The sequence below is a fragment of the Tympanuchus pallidicinctus genome, unplaced genomic scaffold (assembly GCF_026119805.1).
Source record: "Tympanuchus pallidicinctus isolate F22 unplaced genomic scaffold, pur_lepc_1.0 scaffold22, whole genome shotgun sequence".
Taxonomy (NCBI): domain Eukaryota; kingdom Metazoa; phylum Chordata; class Aves; order Galliformes; family Phasianidae; genus Tympanuchus; species Tympanuchus pallidicinctus.
The window spans coordinates 19,679,779-19,692,553 of NW_026294739.1; the positions used below are offsets into that span (position 1 = coordinate 19,679,779).

At 40.1% G+C, this 12,775-nt stretch overlaps 1 protein-coding gene across 7 annotated transcripts in view; it reads right to left on the reverse strand.

Annotated features, from left to right (window-relative positions):
- Positions 1–12,775, reverse strand: part of LOC128082672 (multiple epidermal growth factor-like domains protein 6) — a 160,061-nt gene that overhangs the window by 88,626 nt on the left and 58,660 nt on the right. The window contains exon 1 of one of the 7 annotated variants that reach the window (XM_052687085.1): positions 973–1,205. The exons of the other annotated variants lie outside the window; for them this stretch is intronic. Coding sequence (XP_052543045.1) covers positions 973–1,036 — 64 coding nt within the window. The 5' untranslated portion in view covers positions 1,037–1,205. Of the gene's footprint in view, positions 1–972; positions 1,206–12,775 lie in introns of those variants that run through there. 7 annotated transcript variants of the gene reach the window in all.

Consider the following 12,775-nt stretch of genomic DNA (forward strand, 5'->3'; position numbering starts at 1 on the left):
TTTGCTCTCACTGTAATTTTTTTTTTTTAAATGCAATTCTACAGCCCAAGACATATTCAGATAAAGATATGACAAACAACTGTTATGGTATTTACAACCTTTGGGCCAAATATTCTGCAGGCATTACTCCACAGACTTCAGAGTTACACCACAAGAGAATATGTTAATTGTCTGGCTAAGAGCACTAAAGAAAAGTTCCTGTTATTGTTGTTGGAAACCAACTGACAAGCAATTCATTACTGCACTGTAATGCAATGTAATTTATTGGTTGATTTGCTGTGAGGGATTTTAGCTACATACTAATACACATACTATAAAAAGAATGCAAATTCAGTAACGCAAGACCAAATGAATGAGAAGTAACATTTTCTCACAGTTGGCAAGAAATTAACCTTTAACGTTTTTCCTGTGCTTTGGGAACAGCACTTGGCCAAAAGCTCTTACAGTAATAAAGCAGTGACCCACAGCAAAGAATAAATGTCAAACTGAAATGATAACAGCAAGCCTACTTACCAGAAAGTGGTAATTTATAAGATTTTAATTTGAGATTATCGTGGGGGGTCAGCCTTATCAACTAATTCAGAATGTAGGTCACAATTATAGCCCTTGAAGTGTAGTTCTGCTCTGAAATGTGACTGTAGAAATGGCATGTTTATTATTTCTAAATGATTTCTTTATCAGATATATCGAGTTTACAAGTAAAACAGTAATGGAACTCATTTGCTTTTCACTTTCTCCAAATTTTACAGTTCTGTAGCTCACTAATTTCAGCAGTTATTTCTGATACATTACCCTAAAAGGGAAAGCAGACCCCCTACTTCTCACTTTCCTATTTCAAGTTCTGCAGAGCCAAATTACATCCTAGTTACTCTCTGCATCACCAAAAGCTTTCAACAAATTTGCACATATCTAAGCCAGTTGGAATTTAAAGCACGACTTCTCCTGATAATGGGGATAAAAAATGCAACCCACCTTTCACTGGAGGCAAATTCCTTGGGCAGTACCAATCAGCACCTCCCCACCAATGTACCAACATCACACCATCTCTCCCTGAAGTTTTCTATAGGCTTTATAGGTTCTCCAAGCTTAATGATTGGAGGAGAAAGGGCATTTAACAGGTTTCATCCTGCCCGAGTGCTAACAAGGCACTAATATCTGTCTAGAGCAGATCACTACAATAGCTGGAATCCAACATTTATTTAACCCTAAACCATACTTATATAAAATGGCCAAGGAAGAAGAAAAGACCTACCAAGCAGGTTTCTTGCCTTATGTCATAACATTATACTCCTGTGAGCTCCCAGTTCCAGGTGGATGGACATTACACAGTGTAATTGCTCATTACTCCCAGCTGCTCAGCCTATTTTTAGGGATGCATTTGGGCCAGCTCTCAGCTGATTTACAGAGAGACAAAATTAATTCCAATGGGGCAGCAAAATGAAATCAAAGGCATTTGCTCCACCTGTACCCACGAAGGGGTACAGAGACAGGGATGTTGTTTATGAGCAGGAGGGACCTCACCTGTCAGTAAGATACAGCAAGATCATTCAATGCTGCTGATGCCATGATGTCCTATCCAGACTGTTACATCTTGAGATCTTGTACCTACTGTTTTTCCTTTTTTTTTCAAAACTTCAAGGAAAGAGGCTAAAAAAGCCCTTATCCCTCTTTTTGGTGGAACAAGCTGTGAAGAGGGAATAAATTAATTCAAAACAACAGGTTTATTTCCCTTTCCACCACACAACCTAGAGTCAGAGTGTGAGTAGATCAGACCTGGACACAATGCAACTGAGAAGATGATATATCTGTCTTCAAAACAAGGTTATGTTCTGATGTTTTCACATCCCCAATTTTATTTAATAATTTTATCCAATAACTATACGTTTCCTCAGTAATTCCATCTTCTGGCACATTCCTCCTGTGCCACAACTTTCTCTAAGCTGATATATGAACTTACAAAACTTCATTTTGACATGCAAATAGACACTCAAAGCAGACTGTAATCTGTTTTTGTCTGTCCTAAAAATTGCCACGGACTAAGAAAAACAGTAATGCACAGATGTGCATTTCATGAACTTTACCAAAAAGTACAAACCTGCCAATACTTCAAAATACTTCATAATTGATCTCATCTTGTCTGAGAAATATTACCAAGAGAGGGAATAACTGGGCAATTATATAGACTGAAGGGTTGATGGCATTGTCTGGTGGTGACAACTGAACAAAAGACAGCATAATGTTAAATATAATACCTTTCATTACAAAAAGGGAGGGGGTGGCTGTCAAGAAATTATTCGTTGCAGACAATTTGTTGCTCAATGGCCTGAAGCAATACCAAGGGCTGTTAGAGCTGATATGACAGTCCTTAACTACATAACAATCTACACGTTGGGATTAATGCTATCATCAAATTCAAGCAACGGCTTATAACTCCAAATATTGGCAGAAATAACCAATTTTCTGTCTCTTGGAAGGCAGAATATCTTACCTTAAGTAAACCGTAATTCAATAGCAAGGGAAAAAAAAAATCCTGCCCTCCAAATGAATAGGTTTCACATACTATGGTATGTGTGTTTGAAAATATATAATTACATGTCAGGAAACAGACCGAGAAGTAATGCACTGAAAACACCTTTCTGCTCTTTTCTCCCAGGTTGAGTCAGAGTTCAGACAACCTTTTAAGGCTGATGCAGCTGGCTCAGCAGACACAGAAGACTAAGCCTGCCTTTGGGAGGCTTGGCAGGACGTGCTTGATGACAAATTCACATGAAATGACTGGAGGTCTTCCAGAGTGAACAGATATTTTGTCTAATAACCTACCAACGTAAACAGTGTGAAATACCCAGCCTCTTTAGTGGTGTCTATCTCATCAGAGCTTCAACAGACAGCAGTTCAAATCCCTTGAAAAACTAACTAGGAAAATCAGAATGTGGACAGAGTATCAAAATGAGCCTAAATTCAGTCTTAATAGATACTGCTTATTATTCAAAGCTTTTAAGAAATTCCAGCAGGGTGCCAATTCCCACAATAGCAAGCTAGCTCATTAAATTTTGAACATCCAATTTCTGGTCCAGACTGGAAAAAACTCAAACTAGTTTCTCTCTCCAAGTCATCTACCACGTTGGAGTTTCCAGATGGCTCTAGAAAGGCTGCAAGTTCAGGAGCAGCAAGAGCTGGATTCCTCTTAGAACGGATTACTTTTTCTTACAAAAGATCAAGCAGGTTTAATTAATATTAGAACGTTCTTGTAAGTTCTCCCACACAATAAGAACATTGAAATGAAAGCACAATATGTTTCTATTAGGATACTGGAGTATTTTATATCCTTGCTTTCACTAGAGAGCATAAAGGAAGTCAGCAGCTGTTGCACCATTTGGTGTTATCCCTACTCCCTCCTTGGTCAGGGTTTGCACCAACCTTCTGTTTGTGACTGGGGCACCTACACACTGCTGAGGTATGAGAAAAGCAAAACAAAACAAAACAAAAACGTGCTCTTATTTTTCCTTTTGCTACTGCAATTTGAAAAAGAAGAAACGAACACAAAAAAACAGATATTTTAAGCAGAAAACTTTCAGAAAATATAGAGGCCTTTTGACATTTCAATGATTTGTGTATCATCATCTCGCCGCCTTCTTCTTATTAAGAGGCTACATCACTCTTGCAAACCAGCAATGAGTGTGGAAGTATTTATTATCATCTATACTTTCAGTACAGATCATCAAAATTTGGTGAGAATTGTCTGTGCGCGAGAGAGGGCGAAAGCAAAATGTAATTACTACTTTTGGATCTATTTATTTCAGAAGCTGGACACAAGTCATTGCCGTGACATTTTCATTTTCCTGGATACACAACCATATTGTAATCTCATTTACACTGGTGTAACTGCATGAGGATCAGCGAGCTTTCCCCCAATTTACACTGCAGTAAGTAACAGCAGGAATCAGGCCTGTGACTCTTAATCGCTAATTCTCGTTCACCTCTTGCATGCAACAGTAGCTGTCAAAAAGCTTTTGGAAAACTGTCAATCTCTGGTAAGAGATAAAATCTTGATTAATAAAAATAATTTAAAGCTGAGTTTGTTCTATTGGAAAGAGAGGTCATTGGCACTATGGTGTCAAGAAGCCAATATGTTTCAAACACATGGTATTCTTAGGGGAAATCAAAGCAAAGTCTGCACAAAGCCTCCTGCCAAGTGAGCTAACAACTCCATTTAACAAAACACAATCACCCCAATGCTTGGAAGAGCTCCTTCCTTAACAAACAAAAAACAAAGCAAAATGAAGACCAAAGGAAAATTATTTATGTGATCAAAATCAGAAGCAAAGACGGAAATGGTGCGCTTTGAACAGGGGCAGATGGGGGCAAAGGAAGGAGAGTCTAAGAAGAAAAATGGAAATGATCAGCAACAAAAATTCAGTTCTCCAATCTTCTGTTCAGTCAGTCCATGATTTCCATACAGGCTGGTTAACAGACCTGAGTCTACAGACCTGTTCAACCTGAGAGACTAAAAGAGACTCTGTAGAAGTTCAAATGACTGTACTCAGCCTGCTTGTCCTTTTATTTGCATCCATCCTGTGTATGGGTGCTCCATGAGACCAGCTGTTTGAGTAACACCATTATTGCTTTGAGAGCACCCAATGAGTCAGTGCAAGAATCACAATCATGAGGTTACTGCATCTGTACATGCACAACTGCCAGACACCGCTGGGCTTGGCAACTTTCTCATTTTGAAAACCTCTCTCCTCCAAAAAACCCAAACCCAACCGCTGTCAGAGGGCATTCCCATGTAGAGTAAACACGGATGCTAAATATCCTTTCCACCTCTGATTAGGGCTTCAATGGATGCAATGTGATTCAAGTCACTGGGTCACCTTCAGCTACCTTCTGAGAAGCTGGGAGAGCATATCTCTTAATTCTGAGGTTGAAAGCTGAAATGCCTTTGCATCAAATTTCCCTTATTCAAGTTACTACATGATACACCTAAGAAGCAAAAGAAGCCAGGACATGTTTCCATTAATATGAGTATGTGTATATGTAGCAGCTAAACTAACTAGCTACATCACAATATGCACTGGAGATGAAACCAAAGCAAATGCCAGCATGATATATTGTGTCAGTAACATCAAAGGAGAAGGGGAGGGGAAGCGAGTGTGGAAATCAAATACAGTGCTTGGGAAAGAAAGCTAATTTTGAGTTTGATGTGCACGAGTGACACTCATTAAAAATTGACGAGTGCATGTTGGACGATGCCACCTGGGATTATGCAACTGCTAATTAACATTTAACACCATTTTCTAACCTTATAAAATATTCTTATCCTGCTGAAGGCTTCTTCATAACAAGCACACTAGAAAAAAAACAACACCCAGCACCTAGCAACAACAAATCGAATGGGAAAACTTTACAAACTTTACATAGCAACATAGGATTCGTGAGGGGCTTGCTTAAAGGGGCACGGCCAAGCCAACTACAGCCTATTAACAGCTGAAAATGTGTGTCTCTGACTCTGTTCTTCCCCACCTGGGGCACACAGGAGCAAAGGGATGCGTGGTGCTTGCAGCTACCTTTGAGTGAGCTGCCAGCAGCCATGCCTCCCAGCTGCAATCTCCCTTGAGATTTGGCACGAGCAGCATGACAGCTGGTCTTCTTACCCCAACATCTGCCCCATGGATTTACTTCACTACCTGGTTGCTGGTCCTGGTGGGGATGTGGATTCCAAGGCACCAACATTTGTTCTTGCTTTAAGTTCATGTGGCTTAGGGGTCCCAACCAGTAAATTTTAGAACTGGGGTAGAATACAGTGGAAAAGAGAGTAACTGAGAAGAGCAGAGGACAGCAGGAGTAAGAGTAGACAGAAAATAGCTAAGATGACCACAAAACCTGGGCCTGGTGGGATGAATCATAGTAGCAGGATGAAAGGGAAGCATCTGCTGATTCAGCACCAGGCGTAAGGAGTCTGGGAATTTGCACTCCAGAGAATTTTAAACAATGAAGCCCAATGCAAAAAAAAAAAAAGTTTATAGATGACATTTGGTTTGGGCTATTTATACTGGGTGTTTACATTGCAAGTTTCGTAGTTTCAACAAAGAAAGGAGACCAGATGGACAACCCAAACAGACTTGCTTTTACGCTGCACAACGTGTGGGTGTCTCAGGGTCTCCCTGCAGGAAGGACAATTTGATTCTCTGCAGCCTGAGACTTTTGTATAAACCCAGGAGCCTCCGGGCTTTAATGTGCCTCCAAAGGAAAGTGGCTCTGCAAAAGATAAACATCATTTGCTGTATGTGTACACAGTAACTTTATGAAAAAAGATGGCCCCATGATAGATGTGGATCCAACTGCAGAGTAATGACATATGTAAAGAGATTTTAATTAATGCATTGGCATTCGCACTGCATGCCCCAGAGGATTCTTGGGCCTTTCGTCACGTGCCTCCAGATGAACGTGCTAATTGCATGGTTAAATGCTTTCCACTTAGGCAGCACAAAATTTCTCCCTCTTTTCACTGGGAAAAGATGATGGGGTTAGCCCTTACCAGCAATTCTTCACCAAAACAAAAATCTTTTGAAATGGAGTCGTACTTCCAGCACTTTCAGATGTGTTGTAGTTACCTATGGTCCATAAGTATGACAGATAACAACAGCTGTTAACATAATGTAATTTTAATATCTCCATACTCAACATTTATGATGTATTATCTCACAGTCAACAATAATCAACATCTCCTCCTGCATTTCCATCATAGAGCAGTATGCAGAGCAGGACATTACTACACATCCAAACCCAAAGGGCTTCTGTGTGCACACATTGAAGAGCAGATCTGCTCTCTTAATAGCAGTTGAAAGAGGCATCAGCATACCAAAGAAAAATGAAGAATGTCAAACTTGTGTTCTCCTGGTAAATAGAAACACAGTCCTTTTACTGGGCCCAATTCAAAGAGCCACCTACTGTATAATCAGAAATGGTTTCCCAAGATAAATCAGAGCACGTGTTCAGAGCCAGTGCTGTGTGCAGGACCAGCATCTATGCTCACATCTGAGTGCCACTGCTCTCAGCTTTGGGTTTATAGAACACATATACTGCACTGCCTTCATCCCAGTGAACAGCAAAATCCACACTGAGATAACGTGGAAGGTAGAGAATGAACTTTGTTTTTTCTGTGTTTTGAAAGAATCGTCTCTTACCATTATCATTGTTTTAAAAAGTTAAAAAAGCATTTCTGAAATGGCCCCCGTTTGAAATGTAAAAATATACTTTCACATAAAGAGATACTTATTTTGCAGAAAGCCCAGAGAGATAAAGCGCTCTGATTGCCGTGAACTGTCAACTTCATAGGAGAAAAAAGATCAAACACAGACTTTAAAATCTGCCCAAAGCCTCTAACCCTTAAGCTAAGAAAAGAAAAACAGTAAATCAGCTTTAAAAATATAGTACGGAAAACTGTATATTCCTAGAAGAGCATGTATCTGAAAATTATTACACCACAATATGAAGCAAAAAAAATAAAGACTCTGTCTTATATGCCAGAAGGAAATTGAGCAATTAAAAAAAGAAACAGGCTTGAAAAGCCTATTCCAATAATGGGGGAGCAGGTTATTTTCATTGCCAGTATGCAAATCAGGAAGGATAAAGATAAATGGCATACATAAATGAGAATTTTTTCTTTTTTTAAAGGAAAAAAAAAACCAAATCTCTTCACCAGAGCCTTCCAATGTATGAATTCTCTGTTTATATCAAAGTACCATTTTGGAGTTTTTCTTATTTCTAAGCATTTCAGATTAAAAAGATGCTGATGGTGACTTCTGGGGCATACTCAGAGCAGGTGGCTCGTTTTAAGATTATTGTTAACAACTGGTCATATAAAAGAGGCTTATGTTTGTCTGCACGTCCTTTATCCATATGCTTCTGTGTACCTGGAGGCAAACCAAAATCAAAGCACAAGACTTCAAATGCTCTTTATGTAGCAAAGTGCTGATTACTCAGTCCAGCCCATTGGCCAGGTGTTTTGAAGAACACCAAATCTGAGTTGTATTAGAGTAACTGAAAGCAGAACCTACGCAGACAAACACGATCAGATTCACTACCAGGAGAAACAGTACCATGGATTTGCTGTATTTCTCCTCAATGGCACTGGACAAGCTGCTCTGGCTCTGGTTGTTTCCTGCTGGCTTTACCCTGATTCACCTGCAATTCATAAGGGCAGCATTCTTTGGAAATTTCCATTCTAATAGGACAAATGGAAATTTGGGTACGTTCCCAGCTGTGGTGAATGAAAACTCAATAGGTTTGTCCAGCATGCTTAAGCAATGAAGAGGTTTATGTATGGAAGATAAAAAGAACTTACAGTCATTGCCATATTTCTTGTTCTATTTGAAGGGGATGCGTATAAAGCCAGAATTCAAAAAAGGAAACTTAATTGGAATCTTCTACTCTTTGACAAAAAAGTAGGGACAGCCCAAAAAATGTGATTCCCTTCTTCCTCCAAAACTAGAGTAATAGTAAAACTTAAAAAAAAAGGATGAATTCATAAGTAATGGGCTAGTCACAGTCGTGAAACAAAATTCCTTTTTTCTTCACAAAGATGCTAAAGTCAATGAAGTCGAGGTGCTTCATATTTACCTTGTGCAGCAGGGATATATTGTCATTTTGTTTTTAGTTGCCATGCTACAAAACCTCTCTGTGATTTATCACCAGCGCAGTCACCAGGGAGGTGAGAGCTTCACCCTTCACCAACAAAAAGCAAGCCTGATGTTTGCGAACGCAGAGATGGCCAATGCTGACGACAGCCACACAGCCCCTGAAACCAAGTATGGGTCGCCTGCCAGTTGTCCTACGAGGTCTTACCCACCCTTGATTTCTGGAGCCATGGGGCAGCTCTGGTGGAGTGCTGCTCCCTGCAGCACCCAAAACATGAGGATGGCGATGAGCGCGACGCCTGTCTGCACCAGCTCCTTACAGGCTGATGATAAAACAAAGGGGTTTTGGCCAAGAAACACATATGCCTGATCTAATGACTTATATTTCCTGCACAACGTTTCTCTTACATCATTCGTACCGTCTCCACTGCACTTTATTGGGACTAATAAACATTCCACACTTACTCTGCAACGTATTTTCTCCCTGCAAGACAGCCTATTTTCTATTAGCATCTAAACTGCACACTTGCCAGTCAGGCTAACCTCATCAATCTTGTCCAAGGCAGAGGTGCTCGTACCCTCTCACAATATTTCTAGGATTGCACTTTGAAGATATTCACCCATTTATTAAACAGAAATGTTGAAGATTTCATCTCTAGGCTTTAAAAATAGCATATATTAGTGGAAAGAAAAAGGATCACTTGAGTTATTTTTAAGCTCAAGCTTGATTTTTTTTTTTTTAACCCAAAGGAATCCATTTTTATGCTTCCCAAAAGAATATATTACCATTTCAGCCACGCTTTGAATTAAGAAAGTAGAATGAAGGAATTAAGATTTAAAATAATAATAATAATAATAACTATTGGAACCATGCCTTGGATTTCTGTGTTTATATTCTCTCTTAATAATGACTTGCAACTCGACCCCCGAGGAGCAGAATAAATTAAGTGTGCACCACATTAATGCAACTCCCTGTGCTGGGGCTCACAAGTATTCCTGCCAGGCCCTGCACCCCCACGCCTGCAGAGCTGGGCTCCCACTGCCTGCTGCCAGAGTGCATGGCCACAAAGAGCTTGCAGCTGAAAGAAGAGAAGGAGAGATGCCTCCCCTGTGACCAGGACCTGGTTTGTTATCCTGGGCTGGGAAATCACTGTGTCAGAAGAGTTGGATCTCTTCTGTTCTGCTGTGATTTCCTGGGACAAAAAGTGCATCCTAGTTAGTGATGGGCATGGCATTTGTCCGAGCCTTCCGAATTCACCTCCGCTTCTGTCCTCCTCATTTTGCAGAAATGAGTTCTGTTGTTTTGCTTGTTAGAAAGGACTTGTTCATTTTCTCTAAGGAAGAAGCAAGAAAGGGAATGTTCCCTTTATTTTGCACAGCGGGGAGAGACAGGCAGAGAAAGATGACGAGTGTCACTGAAGACTGCATGGGAAGACAATCAAAATAATAGAAATCCATTGCTTTTAAATTTCACCTCAGCTATTTTAAACCCAGCTCCTACATTTCTCCAGAGGATTTGTGAATGAGGAATTCCACTATGTGATCTACGTGTGAGTTAACACGAGATTCCATTAAACAGAAGGAAACCTGAAACCTGAAAGATTAGATCTCAACATGCAAAACTATTTGCCATTTCAGAAACTCTGCTCTTTAGCAGCTCTGCTTCCTAGCAAAGCTTTACCAGATGATCCTCCACAAACTGAACATCGCTCATAACAGGAACAAAAGCTTAAGCTATTAGGAAGGGAAAAAACATTCACGTTATTTCATTCTGAAAAGTAGCTGTTGTACAGCAATTACTTTGCATAAAATCTTTCATAATGAATTAGGAACACAGTGCAGCAGCCAGTCTGACATAACAGGCAATCCATCATGGAAATGATTCATAAATTAAATCATCCCCAACGTAGGCCATCGCATATCACTGTATAATAGCTCCTCAGGAGTCGTTATGGCTATTCTGTCAATAATGCATAAATTTCATGACCCTTTTAGCTCCAGCCACTCCTCTGATCCAAACACTAGCAGCCCTCCACTCCTTTCCCCCCTCACGATTGCCACGCGCTGATTCCTTGCCCCGGTTGATCTCCAGCAACACAAGCTAGCCTTAATTTTTACACAGAAATCCAGACCCAAAATGCGCACTTCCATGGCTGAAAGTGGGGAGAAAGCAGGAACAGAGGAGGAGACACGAGGACCTGTATGGGCTTTGCCCATCGTTTAGGGGATACACACACGCACTTGTTCAGTCAGTTTACTATCAGTTTTCTTAATTCTTCTGTTTTTCTGCTTTCACATCATGACTCCGCATACATCTGTGATAGAGGTTGACAAAGCCAGAAGAGGAAGGCCCATTTGGTATGGCCTATGGGATGTGGTGGCTTTCTGACATGCTTCTCCATAGCACCGTAAGCCCCTGGTTGAGCTGTGGAGCTGTGTGCTAAGTGCCAAACACTGCCATGATGGAAACAGAGGAAGGCACCTCTCAGCACATAGAGCCAAGGAAAGGCGTTTTTGAGAGTAGTGATTCCTGTCAAGAATTAAGGGAAACCGAAATGTCAAATCTGAAATATATTGGATATGCAGTAATATAACTCAATGTGAAATTTTGAGTCTGATGCCTTGTATGTATGTCTAAACCTTTGTCTCCTTTTGCTAGAAGAATTATGGTCAAATTCGGAAATGAGTATATTGCTACTAAGCAAGATCATAGCTGCTTTCACATGCATTAATTTAAGAGCTACTTCACAAAAGTAATCTCTTTTCTTTCTTTGAAGAACTTCAAACATGTTAGACACCTGTTCTGTTCTGTATAAGAAGTCACCTTGGAAGCCGATATGAATCACAGAATCACCAAGTTGGAAAAGACCTACAAGATCATCCAGTCCAAGCGTCAAGAAACCTACAGGTCATGTTCCAGATGCCACCAACTTTTGTTTAGAAGCAAGTAAACACATAAAAAGTAAAAAACAAATGAATAAAAAATGTGTGTGTATATATATATATGCATATATATATATATATGTTTATGTTCCTTTCTTGGCACAATGTGCATAAAAGACAACTTGTACTTCTGATAAAATCCCTGTTCCAAAATACTGAACACTTTTGAAGCCGATTCGAAATAAACTGAAGATAAAATGTCGAGTTTATATCTGGACACCTTTTACTATGTATTATAACATAAAGCAGGGCAATCTGCAGCAGTGTACATCTAGCAAAACGGCCTGAAATACAACCTGCCTCATTACCGCAGCTTCTGCAATTTCACCACTATACATCTTACACCGTGCAGAGTTCATGTGCAGATCAGTCCCATCAATTACTGCTTTATGCCATGTGGCTCCAACATCGCCTCAAGGAGAGCCCTGTGCATCTACCTGCAAAGGTTGGCGAGGTGCAGTTGTGACTTAAACACTGGCATTTAGTTTTCACACTCAACAAGGAAACCTGTCATTGTGAAAAGGCAACCAGCCAAATAATCTCGCATACACCTCAATTATAGGTCAGCAGTTTACAATTCTAAAAACTGAGTTCTTCAGTGTAAATATTAATGATAGTTTACTGGAATCTTCAAGGAGAAAACAGAAACAGAATGAAAGAAGGAACTCATATGCTGCAAGAAACCACCCATACTTGGTTTCGTTCCAGTGCTATTCTTCAGCACGGTTCAGATATTTCTCTTTGAGGGATTTTATGCATGGTAAGCAGTAACAGCATGCAGGAATACTTTCATTCCACCAGCCTTCTGGATCCACTGGGATAAATCACCGCTCATAATAGCAGCACCAAATACTTCATGTCATTTTAAACCTCTGGATGCCTAAGCCCATCCTTTACCTCACTAGTAATTACTTTTTTAGAAAAAAAACCAAGAAATATTACCTGCTTGACAGTTTAAGCCAGCACTGACACATTAATCTTTCTCTCCAGGTAGCGTCTCAGATTCACTCCATCGTAAGAACCAAGCGTTGGCTTGGGGAGACACTGACCAGCAGGGCACCCTGACACAGTTTCAGTCCAATACTGGGGAACTTCAGTGTCTGGTGACATTGTTTCAGTCCTTGAGTGTGTAGATATCATACACTTTTTTTTCTTTTTTTTCTTTTTTACCACTTTGCATGAAGATAAGTTCATTT